The sequence below is a fragment of the Phaethon aethereus genome (assembly GCF_964289735.1).
Source record: "Phaethon aethereus genome assembly, chromosome: 2".
Lineage (NCBI taxonomy): Eukaryota > Metazoa > Chordata > Aves > Phaethontiformes > Phaethontidae > Phaethon > Phaethon aethereus.
In genome coordinates, this window is record NC_138582.1 from 96,288,505 (window position 1) to 96,305,265 (window position 16,761).

The 16,761-nt window shown below is 42.3% G+C and overlaps 1 protein-coding gene across 1 annotated transcript in view; it reads right to left on the bottom strand.

Annotated features, from left to right (window-relative positions):
• F13A1 (coagulation factor XIII A chain) overlaps positions 1–16,761 on the bottom strand; it is a 58,245-nt gene that overhangs the window by 12,040 nt on the left and 29,444 nt on the right. The window contains exons 5-10 of the mRNA XM_082015122.1: positions 16,139–16,246; positions 13,453–13,627; positions 8,872–9,010; positions 2,365–2,468; positions 1,464–1,552; positions 361–514 (exon numbers count right to left, since the gene is read on the bottom strand). Coding sequence (XP_081871248.1) covers positions 361–514; positions 1,464–1,552; positions 2,365–2,468; positions 8,872–9,010; positions 13,453–13,627; positions 16,139–16,246 — 769 coding nt within the window. The remainder of the gene's footprint in view (positions 1–360; positions 515–1,463; positions 1,553–2,364; positions 2,469–8,871; positions 9,011–13,452; positions 13,628–16,138; positions 16,247–16,761) is intronic.

The following is a 16,761-nucleotide window of genomic DNA, read 5'->3' on the forward strand; positions in this document are numbered from 1 at the left end:
GCTTAATTGATATTAATGGAACTACACTGATTTACTCTGTGCAAACATCTGGCCTGAGTAAGAAATGCCTAAACAGCTGCGCAGAAAGCCTTGAATTGTTTGGAATGCTTTGAGTTACTCCATGACTACCCACTGTTTTCACTACAGCTTACTCAGTCCAAAGCACTTCTGAGTAGCAATGTCTGTGCTACTCAAGGCATCTGCAGTATTTCTGGGATGGAGTTACAAATAAAGAGTTCTAGAGGGCACCTTGGCAGCTTTTCATGCAGCTCCCTCAGTGCCAGAGGTCTGTGAATCCACCATCCAAGATCTGATGGAGGTAAATCTGCATTGGTATGGTCCCACCCCATTTCAGGTTACCTTCTTGGAACTTGTACTCCTCAGTAATCTCCATCATTCCATCACTCCCAACTTCCTTGGTCACAATCAACTGCCCAACATGGGTTGTGTCAATGTTCTCTATCACTTGGGTTCCATTTTTATCCCTTCTTGAGTAAACAATATCACTATTCACCTATAAAATTAAATGAAAAAGGATTGAGATACATAGAAGTAGAGAGAGGAAGGGAAGACAGCCTATCTCCCCTCACAACAATATGTTGACTTGAAGTCCTACTCGCATTGAAGTCCCATGTTTAAAATTAATCATATGCTACAATAACAACTAGATTAATTTTACTATTTGCAGCTCCAGAACAACAGACAGTGTAAACCTGAGTAGGCAACAGGGATACCGTTTGGACCTGGGGAGCATGATTACACATTCCTTGCACCAAAAAGCTTTAGACCATAGAGAGGGGACAGCTTCATAGATAAAATATCTTTATTGTCTTCTGTCCTAAGCTATATACAATTCAATTAGAGAGACACCTGCTCTACAGCTGCTGCAATTCTGGGCACACCAGCTCTGGTGGTGCAAGAGGTTAAAACTCCAGACCAGTTCCTCTCGCTCCTCACAGAGATATTTCCCTCTCAAATCTGCCAGTCAAACCACCCATGTGAGCTCTCCTTGACCCACTGCAGCCAGAATGCACATAGTGAGCAAAGACCTCTTTAAAATCGCTGCATCCATTTTGACAAGGGAGGGAGCCTTAACATAAGCAGCTTTGCTGACAAGCCTGAGGAGGAGGTAACAGCTAACGAGGGATGAAGATGAGCAGCTAGAGCATAGCTGGAATCTGGGAAGAATAAATGACCACAGCCTGAAGTTTCTTTGGTGCCAGAGCAGTTTTTTTCTGCTTCACACGTCAGTGAGCAGAGATTAGAGAAATCTTTGTCATTCATTAGAATCACACCACACCTACTGGCCTGCAAGTCAAAATATGATTATGATATTTTTCTTTGATGTGGAGTATATGTGAAGTAACTTCTCAGACCATAAATTGTAGTGGAGCCCTATCTTCTGTCTCACCTATGATCCCACTGATAATCACTCAGTGCACTAAAAATTTTCATGTATGTACCTCAGCATAGACAAAAGGAGCATCAAATTGGAAGCAAACATGACCATGTTTAATGGCTTGAACTGAGGCTGGGCCACACCTGTACATACCTGTGGGGAGACAATAGTTAAAGTGAGAGATTACATTGATTAAAAAACATGTCAAAAAGTTATGCTTTCTGAAAGGAAAAGAATTCCTGGGGTTTAGTGAACCCTTCTAATAGTTTACGGAAACTCCTGACCAAGTGAAAAGCTTAATTTCTGTTGCCAGCCCTATAAACAACACAGAACCAAGTCTGAAACAACCTGATTGTTCGGTGCCTTAATGGCACCACAAAGTCCACTGTAAGTCTCAAGTGCTTCAAATGCAGTTAAGGCTGGTTTTGCTTAAAGCAGATAATTTTGGGAGGGCTGTCTTATACCACAGGCTGAGGAAGATCTCACTGCAAATTCGCTAAGAATGTCTTTTAAGAACTGGAAAATTAAGGACAGGGAAGAAATAGCAGTGGCTTTTCACTTTTTCTCTCCTGCGTACTGCCTGCTTAGGAAGTTTAGTACAGGCTGCAGAAACTGGGTGACATAAAACATACGAGAATTAATTTGATCAGGCTGTTCTATTTGTTCTCTAAAATTTTAGAAGCCATATTTTGGCAACAAGACTACACCTCTTCTGTACCAAGCAGGGCCCTTCTCATGCAGGACTTTGTGCACATGCATCATCAACAGTGTTGTAATAAGGACAGATTTATTTCAGAGCTGAAAACAAATCAGGAGAAGGCCCTGAGCACAGGTGAGTGTGGTTATCTGGTACAAGAAGTTGTCATCAGTCATATGGTGGCACTGGCTCAGCTGGCTTATTGTTTGCCACAGAACAGAACCTAAGTATTGGAAAGAGAGCTAAGGAGGACTTCAAGCAATATTACCATCGCTGGTTTCTTGGGGTGTCCCATCAACAACCTGCCATCCTCCAAAACCAACAGGAAGATCAGGTCTGGTCATCCAAGCTTCATTCCAGCAATGATAGTTCCTTAGACAAGAGATGAGACCAGAATATTAAATTCTTGGAAAGAAGTATCCAGATCAAAGCAAACCTGTGTGTTTATGTCCTCTCATTGCTTCAACAACATTTGCCAATTTAGGAGTGAAAAAATCAGTTCTTTTTACAGGATAGATTTTTAGGTCTAAAAGTTTGGCACCTATCTGTTAAAACCTGAAGGCCACAATTCTTCAATGTAGTTTCTTGAGTGCAAATTGAAGAGGATTTTTGATTCTTCTACTGTGTTCTGAATGCAAATGTCTCTGAGAAAATTTTCCAGTGCTTGGAGATTGTTGGGGTATATGAAGAGCTACACAAACTACAATCCCTTTCCAGCCAGACACCTCCACTTCAGTCTCACTGCTAAAGCAAGTCTTGAATCTTCTTCAAGCCACTGAAGCATAGTCTGCTTTATAACTATTAAGACTGAAGCTTTGGTGCCTCTTCTGAAGAGATTTCAGGGTCAAGTCCATAATGTACAGGGTGTAGCTTTGTTTTCATGGCTCAAAACAAACATGCTTGGCTGGTTTCCATGTTGGTTGAGAAAAAGACCCTGCATAGGCTTTGTAAGACTCTCCTCACTGTGGATTACTTATAAGGTCTTCCCAGTCTGTTATGGCAATGAGGGAGGTCAGATCTCCTCGAACATACAGCTTTCCATAAAACCCACTTATAACCACTGTGGGCCAAGTCTTGCCTTTAGGGCCCAGGACAGTATGCTGGAAGGTGGATTTCTGAGAGTGGTTCATCTAGGTGCTCAGGGTTGAAATGCCCTCACTTGGCTGGATGCTCAGGAAAAGAAAATAAACCACTATAGCACCATCACAGTCTGCCCAGAATGTTTCAAAGATGAGCAGAAAAGAAAGACAGATCTTATAACTTCCTGCAATGCTACCGGTGCTCAAGGGAGAGCACAAGCAAGAAAAAAAGACAGCCTAGGAAGAGGGTCCTGCAGTAAAGCCAGCAAAGTGTTTGAATTTCATTACTTCAAAAAATAAAAGAAGGAAGGAGTAGAGAAAGGGGCAATTTTGCTTGCAAATTATACGTATTCTACATCAGATATGAATAAAATTACATCTGTGTAGCTGCTGATACAGCCCCTAGTACACTCAATGATATTAGCAACCAAAATGAGGATTGTTAAACTCTGACCATTTTATTAATAATAGGTGAAAACCAGCCATGGAGCAGAGTCAGAAGGATCTGAGGCTTGTCTAACAAGACATTTCAAAGTGGAAATGAAAGCTTGGATCAGGGTAAAACTTGTCAGTTAGGAGAGGTAATGAAGCAGCACTACAGAAAAAGGAATTATTCAAGGAAAATGACGCACACTCAGAGAATTTTTGATGCTGCTGAGAGTAGTCAATGCTGAATCATGCTCACAGAGCTTTGCTGAAGGCTACCAGAGAATGGGGACGCACTTTGTCGTAGGTGGGTTTTTGAAGACTGTTATGCCAACATGTGAGAGAGACAATCCCTGCCCTGAAGGCTTCACTGGTTCACTTTGAATCAAACCCAGATGCGTCACTGGCTTTGTGTTCTGCGAAAGAAGAACCCGAAGAGCAGGCAGGAAGGAAAGATGATAAAACCAAGTGGGGGATAACAGTGCAGAAAATGGCAGCTCTGCTTCAATTCTGTAACTAGGTAATGCAGTTTTTTCTATGTTTTTTTTTTTTTTTTCTATGTTCATCCTAGGCGACAGGACCTTTCTTACTGGTTTCTGTTAGTGCGGTGTTGGGCACAACAGGATAGCAATTTCTCTAGGTCTGCTGCCGTGCAGATAACAAATACACTTAAGTATATTGAATGTGAATGGATAGACAGACATTGCTTGTAAAACACATGAGCATTAAGGAAAGGAGTATAAGAGGAACATTTGCCCCTCCAAAATGTAGCAGAAACTTCTCTCTGGTGAAGTGAGCACAGCTGAAGACCTCACTCAGCAGCCATAATTTGTTAAACTGATTCTATAGTTCTTGTATTCTACAGCAAGCCTGAGACATTAAAGAAAGCAAGAATGGCTATACAGATCAATGTAGTGACCATTAAATATTTACAGAGATAATTACAAATAGACTAAACAAAGCAATGGGGGAATTAATAAAAGATGACCAGGTGGGTTTTATGCCTGGAAGACAATTTAAGAAGGGTACTTCATATTGCTTATGAGACAGACACATGCTGGAAACAGCTGCTGCCCTTTCATTAGCTAATAAGCTCAGGCATTGGGGTTGAGAGAGGCAATCTTAACATTAGTGGGAGACTGGAGAAAAGTGAGCTGGAAGTTAATGTGAGAGCAGAGGTCTCAGAAGGGCTTTCTCCACAGGCCTGGACATGGATGAACACCCATGGGGCTGGGAGACTTTGAGCAAGTTTCTGCCGAGGTACTGACGTCAGTCTGCTTGGACCTCTCAGTAGGAGTGAGCCTTGATTCCCATCCAAGAGAAATATTCTTTGAGTGTCCTTATATCATCATTAAGACAGACAAGGAGAACAAAGTAAGGGGACAGAGGCAGTACTGATGGGCCCAAATCCGGTCAGCTTTATAAAAATAACTTTTTGCAAAGTCTGTGTAATTTTGTATATGTGTTTTTTTTGGTGGTGTTGTTTCCTATCCTGAGGGAGAAGATGATTTTTAATAAAAATAAATAAATGTCAGATAACATTCAGAGGGAGCCCCACACTCAGAGATTTATTGGACTAAAAATCCTGGCTCCAAGTATCCCTGAGGTCCGAGAGTATTTAAAACCTGAAGGCAGATCAGCTCCAGCAGTACAAGGCAATAGAAATGATTTATTAATAAAGAAAAAGGGCCTTGCTTCCAGTTTTCAGGAGATTATAAATAAAAGTGAGAAATACATTTTAAAAATCATTATAAACACCTTGAGCTTGTCCTTTAAAAAAAAAAAAGAAATAAAAGAGACATTAAAAATAAAATCAAGGTTAAGACACAAGTCATTAAAAGTAGGCATGTGGGCTACCGTGGTATGTTACAGAGTAATGAAGAGAAAGGACACAGAGGAGAAATGAAGAGAGGTGTGTAATATATTTAAGTCATGCCGAAAGGGTTATGTGCACCATGTACTAATAAATGTACCAGAAGGATAAAAGGGTGAACAAGGCAGTTCAAAAAGTAATCAAGCCAAAGAAAAGCAAATGTAGGATGGGAGGGAGGAGGAAATGCTAGTGTGAGGTTACCTATGGATTTCAGTGGAGCAAGGATGATTTTGGATGATCTGGCCTTGTCCCAAAAAAATGGAAAAGAAACAGGACTGAATTAAGAAGTCTTAGGAAACAGCTGGGAAAAGGAGAGGTAGGGAAATGTAAGGAAATGTAGGTAAAAGGAAATGTCAAGCGTGGGTGAGAGGTGTAGAACAGGTTAGGAGAAGGGGAGACAGTAAAAAGTCTGAATGGCAATGATCCATTACAAGGTGTATATGGACTGAGCAGCGAGGCAGCCAGTCATTGGGTCTTGTTTCACATTATTTATAGGCAGAGGAGGCTTCAGAAGAGTGATTGTTCCTTCACAGCTCCGTGAGCTGTAGAAGGACCATCCCCGTGATATGTACTGAGCTCCTGCTGTCACACAGACCAGATGCAGCTTAGCAAACTGGGAACCCCCAAGGATCCTAACAGGAAGAAACAAGGCAAATAGCAGGACCGCAACCCTAGACTTCAGGAGAGTAGGCTTTGGCCTGTTAACGGTCCTGCTTGGAAGAATTCCATGAGAGGCAGTTCTGGATAGAAGATGGGTCCAGGAGAGCTGTCTGTTTTTGAAGGGTCGCCTCCTCCAAGCTTAAGAATGGTCCATCCCTATGTGTAGGAAATCAACCAAAAGTGGAACAAGGCCCGCATGGTGCAAAAGGTGGTCCCAACTAAACTCAAATATAAAAAAAAGTGCAGAAGCGGTGGAAGCAGGGACAGGTGACCAGGAAGAACATAGAGACTCTGTCTGAGCATGCAGGGACAGAATTAGCAGAGCCAAAACCCAGGTCAAATGGAGTGTGGCAAGGGACATGAAGAGCAGTAAGAAAGACATCAATATCAAAACAAAGACTATGGAAAATGTGAGTCTGCTGCCAAATGGGGTAAGGGACTTGGTGACAAAGGACTAAGAAAAGGCCAAAGTCTTCAGTGTCATCTTTGCCTTGTTTTTTACTGCTAAGATTTGCCCTCAGGAATCACAGCCCCTGAGACCAGTGTGGAAGTTTGGAGCAACAAAAATTTACCTTCTGTAGAGGTGGAATAAGTTAGAGAATATTTAAACAACCTGGACACACAGAAGTTTAATGGATCTGATGGGATAGACCCAAAAGTGCTGAGGGATCTGGCCGATGTCATTGTAAGACCACTCATACCTATCTTCGAAAAGTCATGATGATTGGGGAAGGTTCCTGAGGACTGGAGGAAAGTATCACTCCTTTCTTCAAGAAAGAGAAGAAGAAGTACCCAGGGAACTACAGACTTGTGAGCTTTACCTTGGTCTCTGGGAAGGTTATAGAACAAATTCTTCTCAAAAACATTTCCAGACATATCAAGGACAAGGTGATTGGCAGTAGTCAGCATGGATTTACAAGGGGCCAGCCATGCCTGATCAACCTGATAGCTTCCTCTGATGAAATGAATGACTGAGTGTGGGAGACCAGTTGGGGGTTGGTTTCTCTTTTGACTTTAGCACCATCTCCCAGAACATCGTTATAGGGAAGCCATTGAAGTATAGACTAGATAAGTGAACAGTAAGGTGTATTGAAAACTGTCTGAACTGCTGGGATCAGAGGGCTGTGATCAGTGGTGAGAACTCCAGCTGGAGCCTAGTCACTAGTTGTGTACACCAGGGGTCAATACTTGGTCCAATACGGTTTAACATTTTCATTAATGACCTGGATGATGAGACCTGCTACACACTCAAGCAAGTTTGCTGATATGAAAACTTGAAGGAATGGCTGATACACCAGAGACTGTACATGAGGAGAGGCTGAGAGAGCTGGGACTGTTCAGCCTGGAGATGGGAATGCTCAGTAGGATCTTATCCATGTGTATAAATGCCTGGTTAGGGAGTTGAGGGGAAGAAGACAGAGCCAGACTCTTGTCAGTGGCCCCCAATGACAGAACAAGAAGCAATGGGCACAAACTGAAACACAGAAAATTCTGCCTGAACATCAGGAAACCCTTCTTTACTGAGAATGGTTGAGCACTGGCACAAGTTTCCCAAAATGGTTGTGGAGTGTCCATTCTTACAGATACTCAAAATTAGCTGGACACAGCCCTGAGAAACCTGCTCTAGCTGACCCTAATTTGAGCAGCAGGGTTGGATGACTTCCAGGGGTCCCTTCCAGTCTTGACTATTCTGGGATGCTGTGATACAAGCTTCAGATGTAAATGAACCTAATTGTTTTCCTTAGATTCCCTCTTGGTATCAGCTTATGGAAATCACATAAAAGAGGTTACAGCAACAGGTTCAGTCATTTCCTCCACCACAGAATGGGTTTATTACAGTTTTAATATAAAGACTTCCAGAGATTAAGTCGTTAATGAAACATGCTGATGAGCAGCTATGCTCATGAGTTGAAGATATCATTGACACAAATCGGGTATATTAACACTGAATAGGACAAGTATCTCCTGAATATAGGAATATAGAGGTCACATTCACTGCTTCACCCTGAGGAGGAGAGGCTTGAGACCCAATAACCCACACATAATTTCTACAGAACAGAGCATATAATCAATATATGCTACACTGCTGTCAGACAGCAGACAGTAAGAGTTTGAGGAGAAAGTTAGAGGACTGTCTTCTCCAAAAAAATACATAGACTCCATTTCTTGTTTCTAGGGAGTTTTCTTTTTATAAATCTGGCGATAGCATTTCACTAACTTGTATGATACTTGGCTTGCTTCTTCTTCAGCTGAACTGGATTTATTTTGGAAAATACCTATTTGTGACAGTGACTGCATGTACACAATGTAAAGCCAGCCTACAAATGTGGGAACATCAGCTTCAGGCAGAAGCTGAACAAGAAGGGTGTTTTTCCATAGATATTGAGGTATCCCTTTGAGCCTGGCTCCAGACTGATGGAAGTGCCCATCCTACCCCTTTCCATTTTTAGAAATGGCCTGGTCCTAAGGAGCATAAAGCCATTCCACCACCACTTCTCCGGTGTGCTTAAACATGCACTGCATGGTAACGTTAGTAGTGGGATCCCCTAGGGTTTGTCTCTTTACATGACAAGCACTTCGTATTAGTCAGCCTACTAACAATCCATTCATTCCGTTTTACATAAACTAGCAGTGTTCTTTAATGCACAGGGAAATAAATAAACCACAGGCATTGCTGTCACCTTTTTTTACTACTCGTATAATTGATACATTAAAGGCATTTACCAGGAGAACTCACCAGACAGAGTCTTTTGTAATTTTGGTGTCCACTTTCCCTTCGTCATCCAGAAAGAAGTCCAACTGTAAATTTGCATTGTTATCATGGGCAGAAGAATAGTTGGTAATGAGTCTTGCAGGTATCCCCAAGCACCTCAGAACTGTGGCAAAGAGAGAAGTGTGGTGAGAAGGACAAATAGGAAGCCTGTGCTCATGGATGGCAGGATAAGTAGAGAGAACTATTAATAATTAGAATAAAATGGGAAAACTTAGTCAAATCAACCCAAATAATTCCTCCTACCTGTCTTTATATAGACTATGTTAAATATTTTATTTAGTCCCAAAATGATGAACATTCAAGGTATGTAATGGTACAATGGTTATAACCTAAGCAGCTGATTACCAATAGTTTTAGAATAGCCTTGCATAGCGACACCACACTGTAGCTTTTCAGGGCAAATCTGGGTGCAACGGGTCAACTGCATGACCAAATGTGATATTAAGAAAAATAAGTTTGAGCTTCCAAGAACTGTAAAATCTATTAGTTCTCCTAGTATCAGTAACCCAGGAGAATCATGAGACTCTGCTAAAAAAAAGAAAATTAATAGAAAGTATCTTCTTTTCGTTGATTTGGAGTTTTCCTGTTTGACATCTGTCATCAGAAGGGATCTGGAGAACACAAAGAATGAAGCAGAAAATTATTGTTAACAAGTGGGAAAAGTTGAATTATTTGCAAGTGAAATGTCAGAGTTAGAGTCTGAACAAAATGCATTACATAATTTGTATTGATGTCTAAGTAATAGTATTTTGGAGTCAATAGTCCCTTCCCATAAAGGATCTTAAAAGGAAGGTGAAAAAAAAAAAAAAAGCCTCTAACCCTAAATCTCAGACCATCATAACATAGTACTGATGGCTCTTCTTCCCATTTGACAAGTGGTAAATTTGGGAAATGTGGAAACACTATGGCTATGTCTGAAGTGCAGTAGTGTATCATGAGGCTTCTGTGTTTGTGGTACACCCTGGATGATAAACAGGCATGGAGCACATCCTTGAGCAGGATGTGGGGCTGCAGGGTAATACATCATCTCAGCTTGTCCAGGTGAAATAATTTGTCTCTCAGCCAAAAAAAGGTTCCGGTTTTCCAGTTAAGGAGCCAACATGGTTCTGCAGAAAACAGAGGGGTTTTTTTGGAAAGAGAAAATATTGTTATTGAAAATCCTATTTAAAAATAGTTCTGATGCTGCCATGTTGAAGGGCCCTTGCTGCTATTGCTGAGTTTTGTACATTCATTAGTGTCACTGCTGTGACTCCCAGTAAAGTGTAACACTGCACATTCATTTCAAGTTCCTGGATGACAAATTACCTGGATGCATCCAATACCATATGTACCTATTGATTAAACTTAATTCAAGTGCCCTCCCAGGCTTCCAGCACACGAGCCATCAGGGCTCATTGAAAATAATTTGTCTGACAATTTCAAGATTAATGACCATTTTTCAGAAAGTTTTAGCATTTTTAACAGATGACTATCCAGAGTGTGCAATATGGTAACCTTGGAAAGCTGGACTGGTCACAATGATAAAACATTGGCAGCTGAGAAAGACTCAAAATCAGCTCAGACCAACCATTTTAGCTGCACACAGATGTTCAGACCTTTGCTACCTCCTCTGTGCAGCGGCCAGCAGCCGGAGGTGTCAGCGGCTACCTATCAGATCAGCCACTGGACAACATTTTCGTTTCATCATGCTCAACAAACTTTATACTTCAGCAATCCTTGCAGCAGTACAAAGTGCCAGGTCTCTGACTGGGCTAACTTAAGTCAGCAAACCGAGTCTAGTTTTGCCCCAGATAAATACGCCTCTCCATTTAACACAGCAGGCGCCGGGCCTCTGCTGCGTTGCCCCAGTTTCACAGGGGCCTGCAGGCAAAATACTGCATCGTGGTGATTCAGGGCCAGCGCGTGTGTCTGTCCGTCTGTGATCTAGAGAAAGCCAGATGAGGCAACGGGCAGAGAAGACAAAGTGGCCTGTGGAAATCACTGCGAGGAATCGCATCCACTGGAAACATTTGCAAGAGCCTTTTCAAACCTGTTGCGTTGTGCAGAGTTGGAGAAGCATCAAGGACAGACCATGAGACCTCAGGCAGTGAAGGAAGTAGATGTCTCTCAGGTTCTTTGGAACCATTTGGATCTGGATGAGGGGATTGAGTGCTCCCTCGGTAAGTTTGCAGATGACACCAAGCTGGGCGGGAGTGTTGATCTGCTGGAGGGCAAGAGGGCTCTGCAGAGGGATCTGGACAGGCTGGATTGATGGGCAGAGGTCAACTGGATGAGGTTTAATAAGGCCAAGTGCAAGGTCCTGCACTTCGGCCACAACCACCCCATGCAATGCTACAAGCTTGGGGAGGAGTGGCTGGAGAGCTGCCCAGCAGAAAAGGACCTGGGGGTGCTGGTTGACAGCCGGCTGAATATGAGCCAGCAGTGTGCCCAGGTGGCCAAGAAGGCCAACAGCATCCTGGCCTGTATCAGAAATAGTGTGGCCAGCAGGAGTAGGGAAGTGATCGTGCGCCTGTACTCGGCACTGGTGAGGCCGCACCTTGAATACTGTGTTCAGTTTGGGGCCCCTCACTACAAGAAGGATGCTGAGGTGCTGGAGCGTGTCCAGAGAAGGGCAACGAAGCTCGTGAGGGGTCTGGAGCGCAAGTCTTATGAGGAGTGGCTGAGGGAACTGGAGTTGTTTATTCTGGAGAAGAGGAGGCTGAGGGGAGACCTTATCGCTCTCTACAACCTGAAAGGGGGTTGTGGTGACGAGGGCGCTGGTCTCTTCTCCCAAGTAACCAGCGATAGGACGAGAGGAAATGGCCACAAGTTGTGCCAGGGGAGGTTTAGATTGGGTATTAGGAACAGTTTCTTCACTGAGAGGGTGGTCAGGCTTTGGAACAGGCTGCCCAGGGAGGTGGTGGAGTCGCCATCTCTGGAAGTGTTCAAAAAACGTGTGGATTGTGGTGCTTCAAGACATGGTTTAGGGAACATGGTGGCGCTGGATTAATGGTTGGACTTGATGATCTTGAAGGTCCTTTCCAACCTTAGTGATTCTGTGAAGTGTGTGCCAGCAGAAGGCTAGGTGGTCAGAAAGTAGCTTTATTTCCATGGTCCTTACTGTTTTGAATAGCTTTTGAACTACCTCAGGTAACCAAAATGAGTTATGAAATTCCATTATTAAGGTTGGAGGAAAATTATGTATGAAATGAAACATACATATACAGAACAGGCACAAATAAAGTGAAAATGCAGAGATGTCCAGGGCTGCCTGAGGGTGATGTCATGTAACTTGTCATTAATATTTGATTTCCATGTTTGCTGCAGAAGATTAATATCCTTCATTTTTGATAGAAGTATAATGTAAAGAGAAGTATAACATGGTTCCTTGAGACAGCAACATGTGATGGTATTAAGACGGATGAAAAAGGGAAAAGTTTCACAGAGAGTTTTTTTGTAATTTCCTTTTCATATCTTAAATACAAGGACCAAAGTTCAGACCTTCATCTGTGGCTGAAAAGTACTTGATGCAAAGTAGTCTCCAAGCCTGCAGAAATATCCATTGTGCCCCCTGGTCCTAAGCTGATCTGGTGCCCCTCCAAGTTTGGTACTTAAACGCGTATGTTGTAAGTGCTTCTAAGAAAGATCATCTGGGCTTAAAAAAAACACTTTCAGTTTCTGTTCAGCTTCTTCTATTGGCCGGTGCCATAAGCATAGGAACTGCTTGACTGGCTCTACATTGGCACTTGACATAAGTGTTTCGTCCAACGTCTGGTCCCCATTATCTGTATAATGCACATTTTTTTCACTCCCAGAGTCTTTCGTGACTGCTAATATGCTGCAGTTTGTTCCAGTCTATTAGCAGATGATGTTCTTAGAAAGTGCTAGACAGTAAAAAAAATGGGACCAATCCAACACTGCTTTCCCTACTGGGTTTTACAACCTGCAACATCCCGTTTGCTGCAACATTGGAACTCTAGTTTGAGCAAGTGTGTTTAGATTTAATCTTGTAGTGCTAGACAATTCATAAACCAGGGCAGCGTTTTCCTCATTGTTCTGGCTCACAAACTCCACAGAAAATGTCAACAGTGCTCAGTAGACAGGTGCTGGGACAGTGCATGTCAATTTTGCCCGGAACAATCCTTGGTAGATGACACTTGGCTTTTCTGGAGCAGAAACACCATCACGTATCACATACCGAGTAATAGTTTCATGTTGCAGGTCTAGATAACAAGCCCCCTGTTCATCTCAGATTTCCTAACAGAAATGTGGACTATGCCAAGAGACTAACTTTCTCTCTCACAAACTTACCCTCATGAGTCACTCAATAAATTTTACTGAACCAATAAATAGTTAACAGATTCGTGCGGAAGAGCAGCTGAACTGAAGGAGATGCCAAAGGTTTATTTAAAGACCATCTATTTTAGCCATGTATTTTTAAGTATCTCTACTATTTCCTCCTGAGCACCACAGAGCCAGGGATTATTTTAGTTAGTTTAACCCAAAAGCTCTCTCTGTTATAAAAGAATTGCGTAGCAGCATGGAGCTTTTCTCACTGATACCTACATGTGTTGAAGACACCGGCAAAGACCCAGCACTGGCCATATCGCACAGGTTGCTTAGAGCTGTAGTACTCCAAGAGAATGTCCACGCTTCCTGTCCAGGCTGAAGGTGCGACACCGTAAGTGTACGTATTGTCCCAGGATCCAGCTATCACACCATTGTCATCCCTGGAGTTGATCTAAAGACAAAGGAAACGAGCATTAGGGATGTCAGAGACTGAATAATAAAGAGCTCTTTAACCCAGCAGACAAAGACTGGATGGGAGAGACTGAATATAGCCAAGTTCAGGCTAGAAGTAAGACAGAAATGTTTAATTATGAAGGTAGGAGATGAATAGAACTATCTTGCTAAGGGCCATGGATTCTCCATCACTGAACAATTTTGAATGAAGGTCAGACACTTAAAAATAATGGTGAAATTAATTCACCACACTGAGTATCCATGTTGCCAGTTTAGTAAGTTTTATTAACATTAAACATGCTTACTGGTATGTATTTTTAATAAACTTGATCAGTTATACACTGATAAGTAAGACTCAGAAATATTAAGCTGGATTCTTCCCTAACATCATCTGTTTTTCTGTCTGTATCAGCCCAGAGATTTTAATAAAATCACTCCTGGTTTACAGCGGATTGAGAGGAGAACCAGTTCACTGTTATTTTTAGAGTAGAAACTAATTTCTTTGGTCCAGCACACATGAAAACAAGAAGGAATTTGCTGTGTAAGTTTTCGCCTGATAAGATTATACAAAGCAAGGAGTTTTGCTGACTAATGGCTATACTGATAGGCATTAATGAGCAATACATCTCCTAGCTGCAATTTGAACCAAAACAGTTGAGGCTGTGCAAAAAGCTCATTCGCTCTGTACCTTTTAATTATGCTAATGTGGAACAGCTACACACCAGCCAAATAAATCACAATTCTCATTTAAAAGCTTTTAGCTGGATTAACTACTGGTTTATAATTAGAAAATCGACTTCCTGTGAACCCTAGGACCGAATAAAGATAAGTATTCAGAGTCATAACCAAAGGGTTAAGGGGTTGTGCCCATCTCACTGTAGTGGACAACATGCCAAGAGTTGAAGAGGCACTTCAAGGACAGGGTGGCGTGTTGATCTTCAGGCTCTCCTCTGGCTGTAAAGAGAGAAAGAAGGGGGCAACTCTACCTGCTCTGCAATGTCAGGAGGCCTCAGGAGGATCTCAGCATGGGGGCACCTCCTCAGATGAGCTCAGCTCTATCACATTTAAACTTGAGCAAGAATGAGGGTAAGGAACACAAGTGGGACTTCAGCACCTCTTGGCCTCTTCTTATTGAGGTCCAGTTTTCAGACAGCCAAAGCTCTCACCCAGCTATGGCCTAATGCAGATTAGACTAAAGTCCATTGACTCCTGGATTTCCAATGGTGAACCTCGCCAAAATGATGGAGTGGCTCAAAACCTAAGTAATATCCAAGCCCTTTTTGGGTTCATAAACTTTGTGCTATTCTGCACTTAGGGCTTCCACAGTCCCTGCAAGAGGGACCCTTTGCATCTACTAGCCCAGTGATGAGGGAAACACATTCAATTTTTACTTCTCTCTGAAGGTTTGGAGCCATATTGCTAACGTCTGGGGTGAAAGAACTAACCAAAATGTCAAAAGAGAAAGAGAAGTGGGAGTGTTCTCAATACTTCTTGCTGAAGCTATTCTACTTAACATGATGCTATGCAAGATTCCGTATGTGGCACTGTGAGGCTGGAGATCGCATTTGGGTGTCATCTAAGACAAAGAGCTCATTCTCTTAAAGCCTGGGCAAATGCTGTAACAAGTTGGTTAAAGGATCATCCATCTCCAGCAGCCATGTTTCGTGGACAGTTTATCTTAGTAGCTGACTTGGGAGAATATCTGATGACGCTAGCTCAATGACTAGAGTATTATTCTGGGAAGCAGAAGGCATCAGTTCAGACCTCTATAAGGCAGAGGAGTGGACTCAGCCTCTGCCTTCCACATCGTGGGTGAGTCTTCCATCTTGAATATTAGGGATGGGGCTGCTCTTGCACCCACAGCATGACTCCTGGTGCCTAGCAGCTGGAAAGAATGGAGAAGTGGAAAGTCTTCTCTTCACTCTTTGCTTTTGGTTATTTTAGGTACTTCTATTCTGAGTGTGGTAAGTTTTGTGGACCCCATGTTTAAGAGGACAGCTCTCACAGTGTTTTCTTCTGGGGTTGAAGTAATGCACATAAATGTTCTCAATCTGACTAGGCCATTTGGGGCTTAAAAATCAGACTCGGTAACACCCACTACTGCAGTGTCTTAAGACCCCATTGAAGTTAGTGCTGGAGTCCACATAAATTCTCTCAGTTCCCCATCCCAAATTCCACCCATCATGCCACCTTATTGTTCATGGCAGAAATAGGTTTCTTAGTTATCTCAGCTACTGGAAAGTGAACACAGCATCACAAGAAATGCTATCATGCCTGGAATGCCGTGGCTTTCCTACCAGTGAGGTAGCATTCTCAGGAAAAGGCAGTGAGCCAATGTAAGTTTTTCACCTTTCATGGAGCAAAATAAAATGCCAGACCCCAGAGGTCAGAATGAACAATTGACCTGGCACATGTTCAAGCGAGCACATCAGGGCATGAGGGCCAGTTAAATCAGCCTGGCTTTGATTTATGATTCACTTCTGACACATATGAGGCATCCATTACATACCACTGCAGAGGCAACACGGCAGATTTTGATTGGGTTTCCACGCCCAGAGAGCTCCAGTTCTGCCTTGTCCATCAGGAACAGGCACGCATCCAGAACGTTTTCTTCAAACTAGATGAAAGAAAATAAAAAGGGAAACAGAGGGAAAACTGAATCACTTTTTATTCTGGAAAGAAAAGGCAAAATTACTTTTCATCATTGTTATAATAGATGATCAGCTTCAAATTAGCTGGTCAAGTCAAAGTTCTGTGTTTAAAAATACAAGTTTTCTTCTAGAATAATCACCCATGTATGGCAAAAAAATGTGAGAAGCTGCGAGGGAAAAGAGAGTATCATTTTCAATTCAATCTCAGTCTGGTTTCCAGAAGGTTGAAATGACAACACAGACTTTCTGACAGGACATAAAATTTTAAGTGCTAACAAGTATATAATAGGAAGGTATTATAATAATAACTACAAGAAGCTAGTCTGTTCGTGAAGGACTTCATGTCCTTCACAGATTCCAGACCTGTTAATTTCAGGACTTCTCTGACACAGCCAATGGAATGCTGGGAAGTTGAACAATAAGTGGTTTGCCAAAGTTAATTTGAAAACATCGCATTTTAAAATTAATTTTAAAATCTATT